Source organism: Megalopta genalis, chromosome 9 (assembly GCF_051020955.1).
Source record: "Megalopta genalis isolate 19385.01 chromosome 9, iyMegGena1_principal, whole genome shotgun sequence".
NCBI classification, from domain to species: Eukaryota; Metazoa; Arthropoda; class Insecta; order Hymenoptera; family Halictidae; genus Megalopta; species Megalopta genalis.
This window is the reverse complement of record NC_135021.1, coordinates 18,887,931-18,910,041: the sequence shown is the minus strand read 5'-3', so window position 1 is coordinate 18,910,041 and position 22,111 is coordinate 18,887,931. Positions and strand designations below refer to the sequence as shown.

General features: G+C 37.8%; 1 protein-coding gene across 16 annotated transcripts; it reads right to left on the bottom strand.

Annotated features, from left to right (window-relative positions):
- Positions 1–235: 235 nt before the first annotated feature.
- Positions 236–21,324, bottom strand: LOC117224565 (uncharacterized). Of its 16 annotated transcripts, XM_076524642.1 has the most exons (8): positions 20,069–20,422; positions 19,646–19,993; positions 18,718–19,567; positions 5,658–18,621; positions 5,507–5,561; positions 4,791–4,841; positions 4,330–4,687; positions 236–4,085 (listed from the first exon to the last, which is right to left on the bottom strand). In XM_076524642.1, exons 2-4 carry the CDS (start codon positions 19,970–19,972, stop codon positions 18,515–18,517), a joined length of 1,284 nt encoding a protein of 427 aa, XP_076380757.1. In that variant the 5' UTR covers positions 19,973–19,993; positions 20,069–20,422; the 3' UTR covers positions 236–4,085; positions 4,330–4,687; positions 4,791–4,841; positions 5,507–5,561; positions 5,658–18,514. The 16 variants fall into 16 exon arrangements, with proteins under 16 accessions (XP_076380757.1, XP_076380752.1, XP_076380755.1 ...); XM_076524637.1 differs by having other exon boundaries at positions 4,330–4,474; positions 4,559–4,687; positions 4,791–18,621; XM_076524640.1 differs by having other exon boundaries at positions 5,507–18,621.
- Positions 21,325–22,111: the final 787 nt, after the last annotated feature.

The following is a 22,111-nucleotide window of genomic DNA, read 5'->3' as shown; positions in this document are numbered from 1 at the left end:
ACCAATTTTAAAAAAAGGTACTCTGTTTTATAGAGTGTGCAGAGACTTCTTTGACTCGCTGCAAATATCGCTACTATTTTAAAGTCATAGTAACACTGTAAATAAAAAAAAAGAATGTTTAAATCATAATAAAATCTACCACAATATCTTGACATTTTTGCAAAATTCGACAAATTCGGCATCTCTGTCGAACAGAAGGATAATATAGGGATTGCGAATAACGACAAGCAATGTGTAATTTTTTCATTTGATTTTTCATACAATTTATATATATATATATTTATATATATATTTATATATTACATAAGGTATTACATAAAGCAGCACTGGGAAATGTCTGGAAAAAACGTTCACAAACTTTAAACCTCTATCGTCGCAGCCTAAATTCGTCTCTGTCTGTATTTATACCTACATCTCCCTTATACATTTCTTTCTTTTATTATTTTTGTTGTCCTCTACAATTAAGTTTCGCTATGTTTCTCGAATCGTGCCTGTTTGTTTGATTTACGTTCCCGAAGATTACACGGTCTTTTAAACGCACGCTATACAAAAATAAAACACTGAGATCATCAGAGGGCTTGTATCATAGTTATACAGAATTTTTCTTATTAATTCTCTGTTTCTTTCCCTTTCAACTCCCACCCGTCGCTTCGCCTTATTCCCCCCCCCCTCCCTCGTTCCTGTTACATTTCGCCTTTCTCTCTTTCTCTCTCTCTCTCTCTCTCTATTCGTTTAGGTCGTTATTTCTATCTCTTTTATCCTCTCCGTTTGATTTGCAGATCACGGCAAACGAATAGTTTGTTACTCTTTCCTTTGTACCCTGGAAGACTGTGGTACAAATGCGTTTATTGTAAGCAAACGAGAAAACGTTATAGAAACAGAAATTGAACGCTGAAAATCTCGAACAGAAGATTCTTCATTTGTATGGCTGAGTAAACTGCGCTTGCAAATGACTATTTCTCATTTTATCATTAATAATATTATTATTATTATTATTATTATTATTATTAATATTATCGTTATCTATCGGATATCCGGAAAATCCACAACCGGGAAAAGCATCTCTCGATTATTTTACGCCAAGTGGTATTCGAAATTACTAATTGTAATCACGGCAGTATGGTACAGTTGAGCGCAGAAGTAATCGTTCATTTTGGGCGTTAAACGAATTTCGGATAGCATCGTTAATATACTAATGAGAAGACAATTAAGTTCTATATTTTTTAACCTAACACTTGTTAGGTTACTTTAACATTGTTTACATTAAATCGAATCATAAATAATTGCTACTTTTTTGGAACAACTTGTAATTATTGACATTCATTATATATGTATTCAAACTACCTAATAAATGGTAATACATGGTAATAACAATTAATTAAATGAAATTGCTTTGCTATTGTCGCGTTTGAATTATTTACAACACAATCTAATCCATGGAATGAAGTAATTTCATTGAGAACAGATTTCGACTTATTTCATTACTTGCAAATAATGCTACGCGAAATTCACGTAACACGATTAAAGATGATCGAATTCTTTCATTAGCAACCGTGCCATTTTCTTAACGTTCACCTTACAACTATACTTTATACAGCGAATTAGTTCCGTCGAATTAGCCGAACCAAACGATCATCTTAAGCGTCAAATAAATGTTGTATAATGCTTTGTATGTATTAAAATATTTCGAAGTATAGGTGGACAATGATCGATCGAACTTTTTTACATTTCTTCTTTCAGAACACCCTGAAAATCTTATTTTCTAATGTTTGTTTTTCAGTGACTTTTCACAAGTTTTTTTACCATGCCCAAAAGCAAAAGTCTGCACCAAGATATTTTACTTATTTTGGTTCGTATTAGAGCTACGTTTATGCTAACGGGGAGAAGTTACTTTAACCGGACAGTCTATACCAAAATATCTTTTTAACAACATAATTTTGACAAGGTCAAACTATTTGTGACGATAGTAATAATGAATTAGAAATGTAAACAGGTCAAAGAAGTCACGTTGTACACGGCATAGTTAAGAAGATATAGATCATAGTATAAAAAAAGGAGATATCAAATTAAATCATAGTTAAAATCAATCAAAAAGTGCTCAACAGACAAAAATCGACTTTAGACGTCGAATTAACAATAAGTCGACAATTCAGAATTTAATATATTATTTAATATAATAATATAATATAATTAATATAATATTAATATTATATTAATATAATATAATATAATAATATAATAATAATAAATAATATAATTTAATATATTTAATACTAGAACTGCTGGACAGACAAAATGACGTTAATTATGAAGATTCGAAACCCGACATTTTAAAGGGTTCAATAGTTCCAGTGTTAAATATACAGAGTGTTCCAAAAAAGACTTACAATCTGAAAATAGGGGATTCTTGAATTGATTTGAAGCAACTTTTTCCTTAGTGAAAATGCAATCCGCGGCTTCGTTTACGAGTTATCAACGAAAAACCGTGACCAATCAGAGGCGAGATCATTTGGCGCGAGACGGCCGAGCCAATGAGCGGAACCGGGCTCCGTGCACTCGTTGGCTGGGCGGCCGCGCGCCAGCCGAGCTCGCCTCTCATTGGTCAGTGTTTTTTGTTAATAACTCGTGAACGAAGCCTCGAAGAAAATTTTCGCAAAGGAAAAAGTTGCTTCAAATGACCTCAGGAACCTCCCATTTCCGGATTGCGAGACATTTTCGGGACACCCTGTATAGGAGGCGTTTATACTGTTGCTTGTATGCAAGATAAATGATAAACTGTTGTGCGTGAAAACGTTCGGTTCCACTTCGTCCACTCTGTATACTCGTTAAGAGTTTACATATTATACATGTACACTACTCGAGCGTTATCTATAAAATGTCAGCCTTTTCAATCTCCGTAAAAAATTGCAAGAATATTTCTCTTATGAATTGTCAGGTAGTATTGCGTTTAATTGTTCAATAAATATGTATTTGTTATCCTATAACTTATATTTGCAGGAAGATGATGAAATCAAAAGTATGCACTTCTTGACGCGAGTATACTTCAAGTATAGTTGCGCAGTGGTTCGTAACTGTAAACAACGCAAACGAAGATCAAATCGACCTCGCTGAAAGTCCAATGAAATTATAGCCGTAGATCTCTTTCGGACCGCAAGAGATGCTGGAAAAATGTTTCAAAAACGATCACCTTTTCTATTGAAAATTCTAATCGATAGTGTAGATAACAAAAAGAAACAGCTTCTAAATTAGGCTCGAGCAGAGATTATCTGTTATTTCGTTACTTATATTCTTGAACTTAAAATTCGTGAATTTTCATAATGCAACCATTTGCCCTGGAAATTGCTTATGCCCATAATTTGGGAACCGAAAAATCTTTGCAGCAGTAAATAGTGTCGGTATAACATATGTAAGAAAAATTGCGATTAGAGAATATATGAAAAATGATTTCAGTTAAAATTAATTGATATACAAAGTCAAAAACGAGTTAAGAAATTATTTCATTTAATAGCCGAGTAATCAAATAATCCACAGAGAAATCATTTTTATTTACAAATAAAGTTACTTTTCAAGCTAAATAAGATACTGCACTGTTGCAATATTCATGTTTCAACTACGCTTATTATTTCTATCTAGTTTACGTTGTGTACAAGTTTCGACCACTGTGCGCCATCGGAAATATTAAGCGTTCGCAGCCGAATCACTCTGATCTCCTTTGATACTAAGCGATCGTTAAAATCATAAGATCGAGGATCGATTCCAATCGTGATCTCGTTTTGTCCGGATGTTCCCGGTATAGAAAGGACTTTCCCGTTGCGTCGCAGACTCTCCGGCTATTCGGTAGACGTCTATTTAATACGCGTAATGACTTATCCTTTTATGCGTACTTACTATACTTCCCCTCTAGGCTATTGAAAAAATGAGAAGTTTATATGCTTTGTACTATGTCGAGGAATTTGTATATCGTTTCCGTATGCTTTCCTTTCCGTCGTCGTTTCGCCTCGTTTTACTTCTTGTTGTGCCTGATGTCGCCGTGTGAAAAACCCTGGCAATCACGCTTGCATACGTGCGCATAGAAAAACAAACGTCTGCGAGAAAAAAAGAGAACAATTCACCACACACATACACACATACTCGCGCCGCCAGAGCATCTGAACGAACTGTGAAACTGCATACCACTCGCTGGTTCATGCAAAATCGAGGCACCGTTTGCCAGAGAACAGCATGAATGCACAAAGTCTAGTTCAATGGAAAACAATGTTTAAAGCCGCGAAGCCAGTGATATCGTCACAAAATTTGTTGTCAATGCAAAGCAGAGGCATATATACATACATTTATATCAATTTTGTCTTCTTTCGATACAGCACTTATTGGGTCATTCTGTGTCAAATTTGGTTTATCCAACTCTTCGCGGTTCCTTGCTGCTTTAGAGCTTACGTTTTATCCAAGAAAATATTCTTCTTCGATATTCAGTATACTGATAGCCAAAAAGATGACATGTTTTGAAATTTTAGCAACATCAAGTCATCCTATAAGTCGTACTGTTTTTTGTATTTCTCACGTGATCGGGCCAGGGCCGCTGAATCACAATTTTCAGGCTCTTCTACACGAGGCTACTCTGCATGCACGGGCCCTCGACGAGGGTCCACCAAAATTCGTCCCTGAGCATCGTCGTCTAACAGCCACTCAGCTGCAACCGAAGCACCGACCGTGTGAACGTTCTGTTTACATTTTGTGCCGTTGTTCTCGTTGAACGTAGCACAACGTGGAGATCACGTTTTGTTTACATTTACCAAGTCGTCCTTTATTCGAATAACTTCAAACTATATCCTCCGTTCATGGATCTTAAATATAATTAATGAACATCGCATGTTGCCCGCATTTTTTTAGACTAATTTATTTCAAACGAAATCAAAAACTCTTTCGTAAATAACAAATGTTAATGTCGATACAATTAATAGTTTTTCTGAAATCAAGGATAAATTATTTAGACAGCAAAAATACTAAATGCAACTATGCTTCAATCGTGAAATATTCAGACGCATTTATTTAATTTTATTGTTTAAATGTACAAATATCTTAGCTGAAAAATACCGTCTCTAAAATTAACTACAAAAACAATAACGTAAATTAATGTTTTCAATTTTCTTGGAAAATGCTGAATACTAGAAACTCGAACCAAAAACAGATTTTACGTTGTTTAAAGTAAGACAAGAATTAAGATTAAGATTAAATTAGTGAAACAGTATATTTGATTTGTAGTGGAACAAATTTTTGAAATTAATTGTTCGCTTTGCCGTGTTCAATTCTCGTTCATCTGTATTGCATATATTCGTTTATTTGTTTCACCTTATAATGTAATACAATGTAACGTAATCAAAACCGCACTCTCGAAATGATAAATCTCACAAGGAAAGCGGGGGTTAACGAAAAGTTTTCTTACTTTTGTAAATTAGTCTAGAAAAATGTAAGTTCGTGTAAATATTCGCAGGCTATTTATAATTCATACCAATTCCAATGAATATCGAATTATCCTGGTAAACGCCTTGTGCGATGTAAAATACCTAAAACATGTTTTCTCAATTGTAATCGTACACGAAACTTTATAAAAAAATGGTATACATAAACAGTTGCATATACAAGTACCGCTTGTGGCTTACTTTTAAGAAGTCTCCCTAGTTCGACGATTCGAAGAATCGTTTCGTTTCTTTTGCATTTTCTTACAACTTCATGTTAAAACAGTGTCCAACATTTCAAATACGCTTTTCTCAAGATACTTACGAGCAACAAGATACAACTTATGAGATTATGATAGTTTGAATGTTTTTAACGATACGTATTATAACCATGCTAAGTAGTCAAGCGACGAGGTGAGAAACTGCTTTGTTCTGATTGGCCGGTTATTCCATGCGCAATCGGATGCGCAGTCAAATGGTGGGGGTGAAAGTTCTCGTTGACATTTCCAGCAGTATTCCTTCACAGTTCTCGGGTAATTAACGATTTATGACGATTTATTGGAACCTATAAATTGTGTATAATTTGGACGGGGAGAATACGTGAAAAACAGTAACTAGAAAGAAAAACAGGAGGAGGAAAGATATTTATGGTTGCAGGGAAGAGAAGCGAACTGATGGAAAAAACAGAACTGTCCGTTCACGACACATATGTATGTATCTTTATGCAATATTCTGTTTGTATATTTTTTTTATAGAATTCGCTGAAGAATCCATTTTCATAGCTGGACAACAACATAGTCTTTACGTGTCGTTTAATATTTTCAAGCTATCATAACCGCAAGTTGAGAAATTAAAGATAATTTTTCCCACTTGGCAACTGGAAATTCGAATTTCCACCACCATTTTTTTGCTTTTCAATACTTCTTATTCGTTCTAGTTTGTGGCGACAGCTAAACACACGCATTGTAAGAAAAGCTTTGCATTCTTTGTCAGACAACTATAAAAATCGGAATCATATTTGCCAAAACAATAAGGTTAAATTTTAATTGTTATTGTTCAAGAATATCTTCGAATATATTTTTCGAATATTAGTCAACGAAGACGTTAAATTTGAAGTTATAATACTTAATGATTTTCTTTGAAAAAAAAATCAAAGATTTGTCTTACAACCGTAACGTTAAACTAAGAAGACTCCTTAACTGAATATAGAGAAGAAAATGGAAGATAAATGTACGACTTCGGTCGAAAAATATGCGTTACCGCGTTTCGGGGTCAAATACAAATTTTGTCGCTTGTTTAAAACGCCGGTGGCTCGGTTTCCTAAGGCTCGTCGCTAGATGGCAGATTTTATGCATTTATGGCTTATGACAAAGATGAGCGTAGATCGAATACAAAACGGTAAATGAAAGGAAAAGGTTTAACAAATGCTACTAGATTATTTTCAACTCGTTAAAAAATGAAAATAAATTCCTATTTAACGATACGTTTACCGGTATTATCTTCGGTTTTCTTACTTGGAACTATAATATATTATTACACTTTCTTACTTTCTTACAGGTCGTGAGAAAAGAAATAAACAAGACGTTATTTCCATTCGCGCCCTCTCCTAACATTCATAATCCAAATTTTAAAAAAAGAGAAACTGAAAATAATACTGGTAACTGTATAAAATTATACCGGTATTTCTATGTTACAGTTTGCATATAAGGGTTTTAATACCGGAACCAAAAAATATGTATCTGCATGCAAGGGCCCTCGATATAAAGGTCCTCTAATATTCGTCCCTGAACATCGTCTCATCGACTTCGCAGCACCGATCACATGGAACGTTCTGTTTACATTCTGTGCCAGTCAACTCGTTTGAACGTAGTACAGTTCTAGAAGAGTCTTTTGGCGTGTGTAACAGCTTCAAGGGTCCGTTTATGGTTGGACCTACGATGAAAGTCACGGGAGCATTGGATCTGATCTAATATCCTTACAACATTGGCATCACCTCTCTTTGGTTTGTTTATGATGGAGCTGCGGCAATAGTCCAAGTTGAGTCATTCAAGGTTTCACAAAGATAAGTGAGTCTGAAGAACAAGTATTTTACTATATTCAAGTTCCACAATATGGTGTATCGAAAAATATGTACGAGTTGCTCTGACCGTTGCTCCAACATAAACATTCTTATATGTATGTAGAATGTATAAAACAGTTGAATGTATTTCCACGCTTCTCTCTCTTCATCAACGCTTTTATCGTTTGCCGCGTCACAAATGATATACACTGTCCCAAAAATGTCTCGCAATCCGGAAATGGGAGGTTCCTCAGGTCATTTGAAGCAACCTTTTCCTTTGTGAAAATTTTCTCCGACGCTTCGTTTACGAGTTATTAACGAAAAACACTGACCAATGAGAGGCGAGCTCGGCTGGCGCGCGGCGGCCCAGCCAACGAGTGTGCACGGAGCCCAGTCCCGCTCATTGGCTCGGCCGCCGCGCGCCGAATGATCTAGCCTCTGATTGGTCACGGTTTTTCGTTAATAACTCGTAAAAGAAGCCGCGGATCGCATTTTCGCTAAGGAAAAAGTTGCTTCGAATCACCCCGGGAATCCCCCTACTTTCGGATTGCGAGACATTTTTGGGACACCATGTATAGATTGTATATATGCGAATAGCCGTGTGAAGAGCCATAGTCGTTATTCCGCAAAAGTAAAGTTGGAACGTGAGAGAAACACGTGTTATGCAATAAGAGATTTATGCACGCTTTACATGTACACTATCTTATTCTTTGTTGGTTAGTTACCGGAACGCGGCAAATGCATTCTTCTCTCAGAACCCGAAGAGTTGGCCATTTCTATGTAAATATAATGTAATAGTACGTAGACAGCTAAGAACCAAGGATCGATCTGTAAATTCTATAAGAAAAATGTATTGGCCTTTGGAGATAACAAATTTCACTTCGAGCCTTTTATGAAAGAAAATTCTTACTTCGACGTATCGATTATGCTTGGAGTTCGCTTTAAAGTCTATCCTTTCTTCCTTAACTCGGTACTTACAAAAAGATAAGCGCGCCGTTAAAGATCGTGGATATTCTACATTACGAGGAAGTAGATCACCGCATATCTGAAGTTTGTTATTGTACTCTGTCACCCGCGCCGCGCTCCTAACCTCACATATTCTTCTTCTTCTCGTTTTGCATGAACCAACCCGTATAACAAGTCCGCTACCAACGTTTTATGACGTAAAATACAGGGTGTCCCAAAGATGTCTCGCAATCCGGAGCTGGGCGCGGCGCCCTCGTTGGCTGGGCCGCCGCGCGCCGCTCGAGCTCGTCTCTCATTGGTCAGTGGTTTTCGTTAATATCTCGTTAATGTTGCCTCGGAGAAAATTTTTGTAAAGGAAGAAGTTGCTTCAAATGATCCGAGGAACCCGCCATTTCCGGATTTCGAGACATTTTTGAGACACCCTATATACATACATGTATACAGTGCGTTACAGTTTCACAGTCTTCGCTGAAAAAACGTTAACGAAGTTTAAAAAATAGAACATTAGGTTGTTACATGTGGAATGTTACAAAACGTTTTGATTGAAGCGATTTCGCGTGTACCATTTTAAAGCTCCAAATATAGTTCTTCAGATCGAATCTTCCTTTTTTTCATTTAACTAACTGTTGTTACTTTTGGACCAGAGTTTATTTCAATTAACGTGATTTTCGTGGACTTACTGTTAATCCGGGGTCGGATTAAGATTTTTAAAAGCTCTGAGAAACCTGACAGGATTATACATAAAGTCCCACATCGTACGTGTACAGTCAACCATAAAATTCTATGTACATTTGATAAATTTCCAATATTTGAAGAACACAAAGACTGCACATTTTGTGTATATTGAGATTTACTTAATACATCAAATTTTGATTAATCGGATGTCACATTTATTACAGCTAGACGGCGGATCTTTATTCGGCTAGGTTTTATAAAAATTTTTCGAAAAATACCAAATACAAAGTTCGACGCTATTTAAGACGGTTTTTTACTTATTCTTTAAGCACGAAAACTGTTATTGTTAAAAATAAGATTCTACTTAACTACACTTTCTTAATGCCTACAAAAATGGGAAAATTCATAAAAATTTCTAGTATGATTATTATACATATAACTAATGTAACGAGAAATTTGTTTTTTGAACGTATCCCTGTTAACTATTCAATACATTCTTGTATACCGTTGTTTTTGCTTGACATATATTTGTTTGCAAATGCAATTGAAAATATCGGCGCCGTTTCGGAAGCTGTTCAATTATAACAACAAATGGGTTATTGTCCACAAAACGTCCAACACCTTTGCTTTTTCGTTTCAAACTTATCAAATATACGTAGATATTTGCAACCGAATGTACTTAATAAAAGGGGTAAATAACGTGAAAGTTGTTGAATAAGATTATATTTTTATGGAAGCTGGATTTGACGAATGAAACACGTAAACAACAAAATAAATCGACTCTTTGTAAATCACTTGAACTTGTAACTCGTTAACGAATTCTATAAATTAAAGTGATCCTTGTTTAAGTCGCTGCTGAAAATCAATGATTTCGTATGTAACAGCCTAATACGGATTATTCCACATTCATTTAACCCTAAGATAGCGGACCTTGATAAATTAAAAATTGCCGATGCCTAAGGATACATTTAATTCGTTTGCTATTGTCTCTTCATAGATCTTCCATTTTTTCCATGACAAGGTTATGTCGTACAACATTTTTATCAAAACAGACCCAGGTTCCGCCATCCAAGAGCTCGAATCGAGTATTTCAATATGTCGCGCCAATAGCGAAGAACATTGGAAATCTCGCAGCAGTTCACGGAGTAGTATTTTTGTTTCCAAACTGTGTGTATGTGTGTGTGTGTGTGTGTGTATGAGACCGCGATTAACGAACATGCTAATTTAAGATTCGCGCGCGCACGAAAATACAATTCCGCTGTGACGGTCGTCGATCGTATTTCCGGTTTCGGCTCTATCAATTAAGAGTTTCGAGACTGCGTAGAAAAATATGGTTCTCAATTGTTCACCCTCATATCTCGCAGAAAATCGCATTTGATTTACACAAACAGGCACGGGCGAGTCGTTTCAGCCGCTGGCCCGCGAGAGCTCCGCTACGACTGCACATTATTACACGGACAGAGGCCCGCGTGGAGCGAAGAAAAAACAATGTCGCATCGTTTCTCGTGCCGCGCGAGCGTGCAAGGGACGAGCCGCCACGGGGAACCGTAAAAGTGGAGGGGGAACGAGCCAGATTCGGCCGCGCGACTCGCCCATTCCTGGTTTACAACAAAGTGTACCTTCTTCCTTTTCTTCACGGTTTTCTCTCGTCCCCGTTCGAGCAATTATTTCTCTGCTGTCCGGTCGCTTACAGGGACAGTTCTATTACAGATCATTACCGTTGAGTATCGGAATTAATGCTTGAAACTTGCCGCGTGCGATTCAAAGTCGTCGCGAAGAAGAAACGTCGACAGTCGAAACTTGACCCTTCGCGTCTCGAGCAACGAAATACGGTTTGAGAATTCTATCGAAAGAAAAAAAGCAATAACGACTAGACTGCGGGCAAAATCAATGCTTCCTGAGTCAGTTTCAAGAATTCGCAGTTGAAGAGAATTGAATTTCTCCTATTATATTATTAGATCGAGTCATAAATATTTCTCGTTTCAGGAAACGAATTCCGATAACGTACATTTTCATATTTGTTGTTCATTATTTTATTGACAAATCAAATTCATACATTACATCGGAAATGATTTCTGACCCGATCTAACATGCTAAAGATGCGCACAAGTTGAAAATAATACGATAGTATGTTTCTATTATTATCCACATATTTTCACTGCTTTTTTTTTATTTTATCTACTAGTACCTCGTATACGTGGCGTAAAAATCCGCAGTCTAATCGATGACCGTCGCGACAAGTCTTCGTCTAATAATTAATCGTCCACAGGGGACCGAAACATTTTTGGGAAGAAAACATTTTTTTGTCGCCGGAAATATTGTTGAAGATTTTTCATCGTAAATGGCCCGTGGACGATCAAATAAACACCATCGACGAATATTCGACGAAACGGGCAACAACACCGCATCCAATTCCTGCGCGTGGGTTATGTTCGATTGTATGGACTTTAACCGTCCGACGGTTTTCTCGATTGTATAAAGCGAGACCTCTGCAAGTTCAGCCTGCTCTCGTAATTCCTCTCTGTCCTGCACTTATCTTCTCGTGCAACTTGGGCAATAAAGGCCTATCCCTTATTTAATTACTTATGCTCTATAAAAACGTGTTACTTATCCGTTAAACTAGATCTTACTATATTGAGTACAAAAACAAAATGTTGTTCCGGCTAACGTTATGAAAATAGGATAGAAACTGAACGTTTCGGTTGCGTTCGGATTTCTCCTCGAATCGTTTCGAACCGAACTTCTTCGATATCGTTTTCTTTAGGTGTTTTTACCTTTTACGTCCTTCGACTCGTAACAAAAGATCCGCCGATTCCCATCGAAGGAGCAATTATTTCCATGAAAAAAGAAAATCATTTCCGTACAGATTATGGCACAGTAATTAAGTTTGCTCATTTCTTCGCGAATCGTGTCGATCGAAATTAACAATGACGAGAGAACTCGCCCTGTGTCTCGAGCCACGGAAACCATTAATTCCCTCGCGTTATTAAAAAATATTTCATTTTGTTCATCCGTCCGTCGCCCGTCCACCTGTTTCTTTTTTTTTTAGTCCTCTCACTCGTCTTGCGCAAAAAATAGCTAGCATGGCGAAAAACGATGAAAAAGTATCCGGGAACGGGAGACGGAAGAAGAAACGGAGCGTACAGGGTGTCTCGGAAAGAGCTACACACGGGGTCATTCCTTAGACTCGATTTAGGTTGGAATAACGTGTGTGTGTGTGTGTGTGTGTGTGTGGGTATGGAAACAGTCCAGCGCTATGCCAAGGCACCGGAGAATTGTTTTTCTTCCTTCTTTAGAGACGCGTTCAACTGTTTAATCCTCCCATTTCTTCCCCTCTCTCTCTCTCTCTCTCTTTGTTTTTTCCATTTGTTTTTTCTTTATTCTCTAGGAACACCAACTACGCCTGTACACCTCGACGAAGCGGTCGGTTCTGCTTAATTAATTTTAGCGTCCAAGACTCAGACCTCGGAACGCTTCGGAACGCAACATTAGGCTCCGCCTCCAGCGAGACGCCGCGGCGGAGTCCAATGTTGCGAGCAGTGCCTTAGACCATATACATGTACTACTAGACGCGGCTTCTTTGTGTATAGTGCGTGTACACGCGAGCCAAGAGTTTGGCGAGACAAAGATGACTCACGGAAGAATGGTTCGCTGTGACGTGTGGGCAAGATGATCAAAATGACCGACACGGCATCAGGCTTCAAGTTCAAATCTCAGGTCTCGCGTGAGCTTAATTTTGAACATTTTTTTTTAAACAACAGCGCGTGGGAACGTAGCTCTCCGTCGGTAAGAATTTCATCACTCTTAATCGAAATAATAATATTTCACATTTGATTCGTTGAATTTCCTTTCGAAAAATTAAACATTTCGCATTGGAACGTCTTTCGAAATTGCAGATATATCATACTAGCACAGCTTGTACATCGAGTTCACTGTGACGATTCGTCTTGGTTTTTCAGGCGAACTATCCGAAGCTGTATCTATAGTTATATACGGTCCAAGGTTCTATTGCTGGTTGCCAGGTTTGTGTGCGGGATTCCAGGTCGGTAGAGTGGGGGTAAGTAGTATGGCGGGGCGATCCCCACCGCCTTGCCTCGTGCGACGCTCGGAGAGCTCTACAGGGTGTCGCTATTGTAACGCATTTCTTTCTCGGTTCACAGCAGTGAACACGACGCCAACACGGCGGCGAACCGATATAAAATAGGGACACCCTTCGGTTGGCCACGTGACTTCCGACTTCGCCGCACAAGGCAGTGAGGATCGCTGCCCCCCCCCCTCCCGCCATTCCACCGATCTGGAATCTCGCATCTGAACCTGACAACCTAGGTTCTAACTATCCACTTCGTCGAAAGTGGGAATATCATCAGGTTCTCTTGGCTAACCTTCAAAATAGACCGCTTCTTGAGCCTCTCATTTGTTTCTCATCACTCAAAAAATCGTATATGCCGATTTTCGACAAATCTTTCACATTCGCTCGCTCGCTCGCTTGTTTTCTCCTCCCCGTTTCTTAAAAATCGTAAAGCTATTTGTCAATAATCTTATCGCATAGTCCATTTCCATGTTCCAGAAATTTTGATATACATTTCTGACACAACGCATGCAACTACACCTTTTTTGTAACTTCTCACAGGCTCTTTCTCTCTCTCTCTCTCTCTCTCTCTCGCTCTTGCATTCTATTTTATTCTTTTTTTTGTCAATCCTTTATATATGCGCGCACGCGCACTTTCTCTCTCTCTCTCTCTTTATCTCTCTGACACACATACACACCCGCATAAACACTCGCCTCATTCATCTCCATCGAGTACGTGCTTATTTATCCTCTTTCCTTTCATATTAATTTGTTTTTTTTTCTTGTATACAAACTTAGACGCTAAATGTATAATCTAAGGTGTACTCTCTTTTCTTCTGTTCTCTCTCTCTCTCTCTTTCTCTCTTTCTCTCTTCACGGTTACAAGTACATGGCGTTGGAGTATTTTTTATATAATAGTACAGCTCATTTTTTATATATATATTTTATGTATATATATATATATATAATATATTTTTAGTACATCCTTATACTTGAGGTCTGGCGAATCCTGAATTTTTCATATTACTTGCTAGAACGTATGACGCTAGAAACATGATGCGGAAGAGTTTACGTAATGAACTATCTATGGAAGAAGACTAGTATCATAATACGAAACTATTGTTAACAGGTTGGAGCGAACAACTGAGGCATCAGTTTGAGAATGGAAAAGGCATGTGTATACAGGGTGATCGTTGTTAACAGCATATTTTAGATGTTCATGATAATTCGATAAAAATTCTATTCGCAATTTCGAGAACGAACGGCGAGATTTGTAAGAAAAAATCGTACTAAATCCTTTCGTTTTAGCCAAAATTTAAGGCACCTTGAATCCCTTCGATGGAACTCGGAACGTTTAGCAATTTATACAAATGTGCATAATACGAATCTAAGTGGAAAACTTTATAATCATTTTATTCGATGTACTGTGACACAATTGTTTCTGATATTATTGAATATTTTAGTCACATTTTGTGTCAATATTGTTACAAAGCAACGAATATGTCAACAAATCCAAGTAATAATTTTAGGACTTCGTTATTAATTTTTCTTAATACTTTTTAGGTACTGACAATTGCCAAATTAATCTTTCAAAAATGATGGATCACCGAAAATATTGTAATAAATTGCTCAATAAGAACAGCAATGTAAATTGTAATCCAACAAAATTCTCGAATAATATAATATAATAATATATTTATGAGATTACCATATACATAGTGACTTTCTTTCAAATACAGTTTACTGTCATTAAAAAGCTCATCGACAGGGTTTGTAGCTAAAGCAGAAATGCGACTATCGATTATTGTTGTTAATATCGTTAAAATACCGTTAAGGCAAGCAAAAGACCTGGGCTAGTTAGTCTGCGTCATATTAATTGTAATAAAGTAATTAAAAATCTATTTATTCTCATTTACACTTGTTGCAGACAACATATTAGCGTATTCTTATTGTGATTTGATTCTTCTGCATAAAAGAATTCGTATATTTAAATGTATATTGTAAATTGTATATTGCATATATAAATATAACACACACGCGCGCATACGTATTTTTCTAAAAATTATACTCATTAAAATTTTTAATTTTTAATTTCATCGACACGAAATTGCAATTCGTACTTGATTTTGTATGTTTCTACTTTTTTATAAAAATTTGTCCACACACACACACACACACACGCACACATACAGTTTATCCACTGCTAAAATATTGTTACTGCTACTCGGCTGTATATTGGAAATATTTTGGTTAATATCGTATTAATTATATTATATAATAATTACATAATATAAAATAAATAAATATATATTATATAATTAATTATATTATATAATAACGCATTAAATTACGTTTTACCATGACACGCCAATGAATTATCTGACATACAAGACGAACTTTTTCAGTAAAAAATAAAAGATCACAACCAAAGTAAAGTATACTACTGATGCATTAAATTTCAATGAAAACAAACGAATCAATGCGTCGCATGATATTCTAGCCACATTTATTTGCCTTAAAGATATCTTAACGTTATTGTCGGTATTAAATTAACTCATTTCCTGCAAAAAAATGACTCCTGTGTTCGATTCGCAATCCAATGTAAGCACGTAATCAAAATACATAAACGTACATGTAATTTCATTGTCATTTGTAGGTTATTCACTTTGTTCTACTACCGATTGGAAACTCAAGGCGACCTTGAATTATTATTAACAGTTCTGTATACCATAGCAACGAACACACTATACATTCATGCTTTAACTAGTAATGAAAAATATATCAGCAGTAGATTTTTTATATATTTTCTATGTTATTATTTTTCTTCATTACAAAATACTTTATCTATTTTTTTTTCTTTTTTAATAAATAGCAGTGGATCTCTGGAACGCGTCGTTCTCCCAACGAATATGAAGGATTTCATTTCTTCTGTTTTTCTTTTCTTTTCTTTCTCTTACTTTGTCTTTCTCTCCCTCTAGTATTTTGCGCATCACATTCCTAACTTACGTTTAATTATGTTTTATTTTATTTACTCCTTTATTTTATATCACGTGAATATATATATCGCATATATCCAACGTTATATTGTTGTTGTTGTTGTTGTTGTTGTTGCATATGACAATTGAAAAATAAAACCGTCGACAATGTTTCTCGATCGAGTGCTTGTATCAGTTATGGCAAGAAGTGGTTCGGCGAAAGTAGCCCGAAAAAAATGGCACGATAAATAATACTAAATAGTACGTAATTAGTAAGGAATTAAGAAGAAAAGAAGGGGCGGGGGCGGGGGGTGGGTCAGACAAGTGTGATTTTGTCCGAAACGATCACAGTTCGCGAGGATAACTTTCCACGTGTGATTAAATACGAGGAAAAGAAACTAGGTATTTTAAATGGCGACTGCTTGAACAAGGCAGCTCGTGTGTACGTACAATACCGAGAAAAATAAACAAGGAAATTTATCAAGTGTTTCACGCACGAGCGAGAAACCTTTGTTAACATAATCAGTGCTTCAACGAAGGTTAAAAAGATTTAACGAAAAAATATGTATAAAAACAATGTAAAAAACGATATATGTATAAAAAAAACTACGTAAACTCGTAATGATCTTACGCTGTAAAAGATTTTTTTATAGTACGATTCTTGTGAGATCGTCAAAATATATGCCTATATAAATATATATAGTTAAGGTTATGTCAAGGTTATTTAGACACCTGAGTCGCGTGTATGCGTGTGTGTACATGGTGTCGCATATGTAATTACGTTACACCCGGAAAGGGGTGATTTTCCTGAGGTCATTCGAAGTAACTTTTTCCTTAGCCAACGAGAGCAGCGATGCCCGGTTCCGCTCGATTGACACACACTCGCGCCAGCTGATCTCGCCTCTCATTGGTCATTGTTTTTCGTTAATAACTCGTAAACAAAGCCGCGAATTGCATTTTCGCTGAGCGAAAAGTTGCTTCAAATGACCTCAGGAATCACTCATTTCCGGGTGTTAACGTAATTATAGGACATCTTGAATAATACGTATGTATGTTCATATATACATACATATTATATATATACATACACACACACGCGCGCACACTTAAGGTGTGTAAATGTTAAATGTGCAAGCAAAAATTTGGAACTGTATCGTAAAATATAAAATACTGCCAACTTTGTATAATATTAGCGAAATGAATAATAAGAAAACGCGAAATAAAAACATCTCTTTATCAATTAAAATATTGCCACATTTTCAGCCATTTTTTCAACGGTTCGTTAAAAAACGAAGAAATTTCATTGCAATAAAAACTTGTTGGTTGTAGATTAAATTTTTCGAAGTAACCGCGCGAATAAAATTTTCGAAAATATTTAACATAGAAAAAAAACCGAAACACATTACTCCATTAATGGGTGGGATATCGCTCGCATCTTTATGTACAGATCTCCCTTTGCAAAATTTATAAAAAATGTTACTTGTATAAAACGGCATAAAAATAAACAATAAAAAAATAAACATACTGAAACCTGAACGATGTAATAGTGAATCAATACAATGCATTAAAAAATATGTGTAAAATATCTCCTATAATATATTTTTTTATCGATAAGCTTCTATAGCTCATTTAGCTTCCGTGTATTTAACACACCAAGCCTTCATAAAAATATGTTTTGTTTTTCATACGTACAGTATGGCAAGACTCTTATATCAGGCTCTATTCTAATGTTTCCAGAGAAAATTATAGTTTCTCTTTCACGTGTGCATGAAAACACTCTCTATGCCATTTTCTGCTTTTTTTTTTTGATCATGTACATATGTATATATAATATATATGGCACACTTTTTGAGATAAGATCTACGTGGAGTTATGTCGAAACCATATATCCGAAAATCAGATAGTAATAAAACTGGGCATACGGTTGGGAAACTGATATAAAACGTCACAGCTTTTGCAATATTGTACTAGGACATAGAGAGTCAGCGGCATTACGAATAATTATCATACTTGTAGAGAATTCATTAAAGCCCAAAATCATGAAAAGCAGTCAAGGATTCACTGCTAGCAACGCTCATATAAGTTTTCAGTGTTACCTCTTGACTGAGGTCTTCCCCTGATCTCAGAAATCTTTAACATGTCCTAAGAAACTGAGCTCGTGCGTTTGATAATGGCTGGATGTAGCAAGTGGCGTGACACTCGATTGATGGGCCACATTGACTGTTGTCAAATGATGATGATGCAGCGAATGATGAGAAGTATGCGTATGAAGAATATTATTCGGATGGGGAACTTGGAAGTTCCCGGGTGGCGGGGCTCAGGACAGGAGAGGACCTGGATGTCCGCCAGAAAGGACAGACGACGCTGTAACAGCAGTTGTCTGCATGTTCGAAACATTGTTCTGCTGTTGACTTTGCTGCGTACCTGATAAACAGACATTGCGCACATAGAATATTCCTTTGCACTATCAGGAGATCGAATGTTTGTAAATAAAAAGAATAAAATGTTTCTTAAACTTACCAGCATTCTGGCTAAGCTCGGCTTTCACTCTCCTTGCAATATGGCTTCTGGTGTGTTTTCTTAAATGATCTTTACGATAAAATCCTTTTCCACATTCTGTGCATACGTGACGCTTTTCTCCAGAATGTATAACAAAATGTAGCGTCAATTGTTCTTTCCTTTTGAATGCTTTCAAACAAACGGTACAAACGTACGGTCGTTCTGGATTATGACTTTGTTTGTGACGTGTAAGATGATCCTTCCTTTTTAAGCCTGCGCCACAAATATCGCAAACAAATCTTCGTTCCAAAGTATGACCTAGTAAATGCTGCTCTAATAATTCACGTTCAGGATACGCCATATGACATTCCGGACAGCAATACAAAGTAGAACCGTCTAAAGCTGTAGTCAACCGAATTTCACCAGGTTTCGGACGTGGTTTTTTCTCTTTGGGAGCTTTCTTCTTTTTCTTCTTTTTATTATTCGGAGACATCATTATGTTAGGCGTTGTTGTTGTCGCTACAGCTACCGAAGTGGTTTGTGCCATTTCCGATTCTTTCTTAATACTTTCTGCGGAGTATTTTAAGAAATGATGCAAACTTAAAGGTAAAGTACTGGCTGGTAAGTGACTGAGGTAATCCGCCACAGTGGAACCAGGAGTGGCCAGAGATTGCCACGTAGCAGGCATAGTCGCAGGAGTTTGTGTATGAGCGTGCTGCTGGTGATGCTGATGCATCGTATAATCTTGCTGGTTTCCATTGGTTGTGCTTTCTCCATTGCGCTGCTGCTCGTCCGTCTTTTTGTCCTTATTTTTATCCTTATCCTGCAGAAGATTGCAAACGTCTTGTTGATTTATGGTTTCGGTCGCTTGCTGAAAAGATTCGATCGGCGTAAAGTCTATGTGTAACATAAACGTTGGCAAGTGCTCTCTTACAGGGGAAACATTTACCTGATGATAAGAACGCTTCTCTTGCATTCCAGGCGAATTTGTGGGCCGCTGTTGAACCGGTTGAGCTTGAGAGTACGGCACGTTTGGATAATGATGAACATTGCTATTAGGATAGCTTGCCTTATTGTTCATCATTACTTGCGACTGAGCGGATTGCACACCGTTGCTCTCAGGACGGTACTTTCCCATAACCGGCACTCCGATAGGAGGCTGGTTGGGAAAATGATTGGCGTAGCGGCCGCCTGCACCGCCAGAGCCGTCGGTCGCGAACTGATGGATACTCGGAATAGTTCCGGGAAAGTGGCCTCCGAACGGCGGGAAATTCATTGCAAACCGTCAATCAAATATCTGAAAGTTCATAGAAAATCAGAATCGACATATGATCGTGCACGACAAATGAACACTTTAAACAGCAAAGTTTACAGGATAGGTTCTGCAAGTGATAGCTTGTTCGTCAACCGACGTCCTTCATCGTTTCGTCAACAAGCTCCAAGCGTGGTCAATTACGATACTAGGACGGTACACGCAACGGGCTATCGAATAAATTCTGAATGTCATTCGGTAACATGTGCTCAAACGGCACATCGCCACTGGTCAGACAAACATCGCAGTGTCGCCGTTAGCGAGAGCTCGACGATAGACAGAGAAATCGCGAGCAACATCACTGGCTTTACGAACAAAAGAGCAACGAATTCCATTGACGCTCGAACACCATGATATTCACGATACGTCGCGTCAAAATATCTCTGTGGCGCGTCTTGCTCGAACGACGCCCGAGTATTTACTCACAGCGACGTCCCTCTCCCCATGTTTCTTCGCCGTGGAATCGAATCCTTTCCTCGGAGGGGGGTCTCCAAGAGGTAAAACAGTGTGAGGAAGCGCAGGGGCAGATTTTTGCAGCACGACAGTAGCACGAATAGCACACCGTTGGCCGCCGACGCTGCGTCGGCCGTCTGTCACGAATAGTCACGATTCACGATTCACGATCACGACACGACACGACCGAAGAAGGTACAACACACGCGGGACGAGGAACAGTCGGGACTCGTTCTTGGAAACCGCCACGGGCCGATTCGAGAATTCGAGACAGAAATTTTGCACGGCGATCGCACACTGTACAAAACCATTCGTATTCGTGTAACAAGGATCCCGAACAGTTTAGACGGCCATAGAGAAGGGTAGAATACGGAAAAAAGACGTTAAAAAACGAACATTGTACGCGGCCAGAATTGTCGCGATGCGGGGGAAGGGTGGTCGTAGAGGGACGGCAGCGCGAAGAACGGGAATCGGAGGATGGGAAGAATTGAGGAGAACGGGGGGGGAGAAGGACGCAGGGGGATGATCCGGTCAAAGGGATGGGTAGCGTGCGCACAGTGGGATGAAGCGCGAGGGGAGAGATCCGAGACTTTCCCCTCTCGGCACCTCTAGTCGATACACGGGGGCCGAATTCGCACGAAATTCAGCAGAAAATGGCCGTGCTATACTTATACGCCGTACGCGACAGGCCCCACGAATTCGCCGGTCTCTCGCGAATTCGTCGAAATATCAACTTACCATCTAGTACTTAGCAGCCCGCGTTCGCCTGGTCAGGATTATCACGGAATCGAGAACCTCCCGAAAAAAGATCCCCGCTCTATGTATGTGCCGTTGACACCTGTCTCTCAAGTCGGCGCCCCCACCCCATCCGTCCGCCCTCTACTGTGCTAGCCTCTTAACTATTTTTTCTCTCTCCGCCGGCCCTCCTCGCCGACCGCGCCGGCGAAAATGCCCGAATCCATCGGGATTTTAACTTCGAATCGCTCCCGGCGACCTACCGTTTATTTTTCTCTCCGATCCCGCCGTTCGTCTCGGATATAGATATCGAGGGATGCCGCGAATTCGGTGGCTTGAAAAGCTATTTTCATTGCCCAAAACTTTTTTCTATGAAATTTCCTGTTATCGACTAATTTACCGCTCAAAGATAATACGGAAAAGAACGAAAGTTTCGCTATTAAAGAAGTACTTACACGTACATATAACATATTATGTTATATAATACATGTACATATAATATATTATGTATACTAATTATGTTATAACGTAAGTACTCCAACTAAGAAAATAATAATGCCACTCTCTCTCTGTTGACTTGTGTTCTTAATAAGTCCAACACTCTCTATTATTATTATTATTGTTATTATTATTATTAATGAGAACAACCACAAGTCGATAATATTGATGAATTAATAATAAGAATAGAATTAAATAAATGTAAAAAATTAGATCTATATGTGTAAATGAATAGGCCTTTGAAAAAACGTACCGTGAGGGAGTAGCATTATACTTATAGTTAAAGAACTTATGTTCCTCCTAACATTAAAAATTTGATTTTTTGTTTTCCTTAAAAGTTGATGCTCCTAAATGTACTACATGTATATAGTAAACATCAACACAGTATACAAATACTATTTTGATCAGAAAAATTTA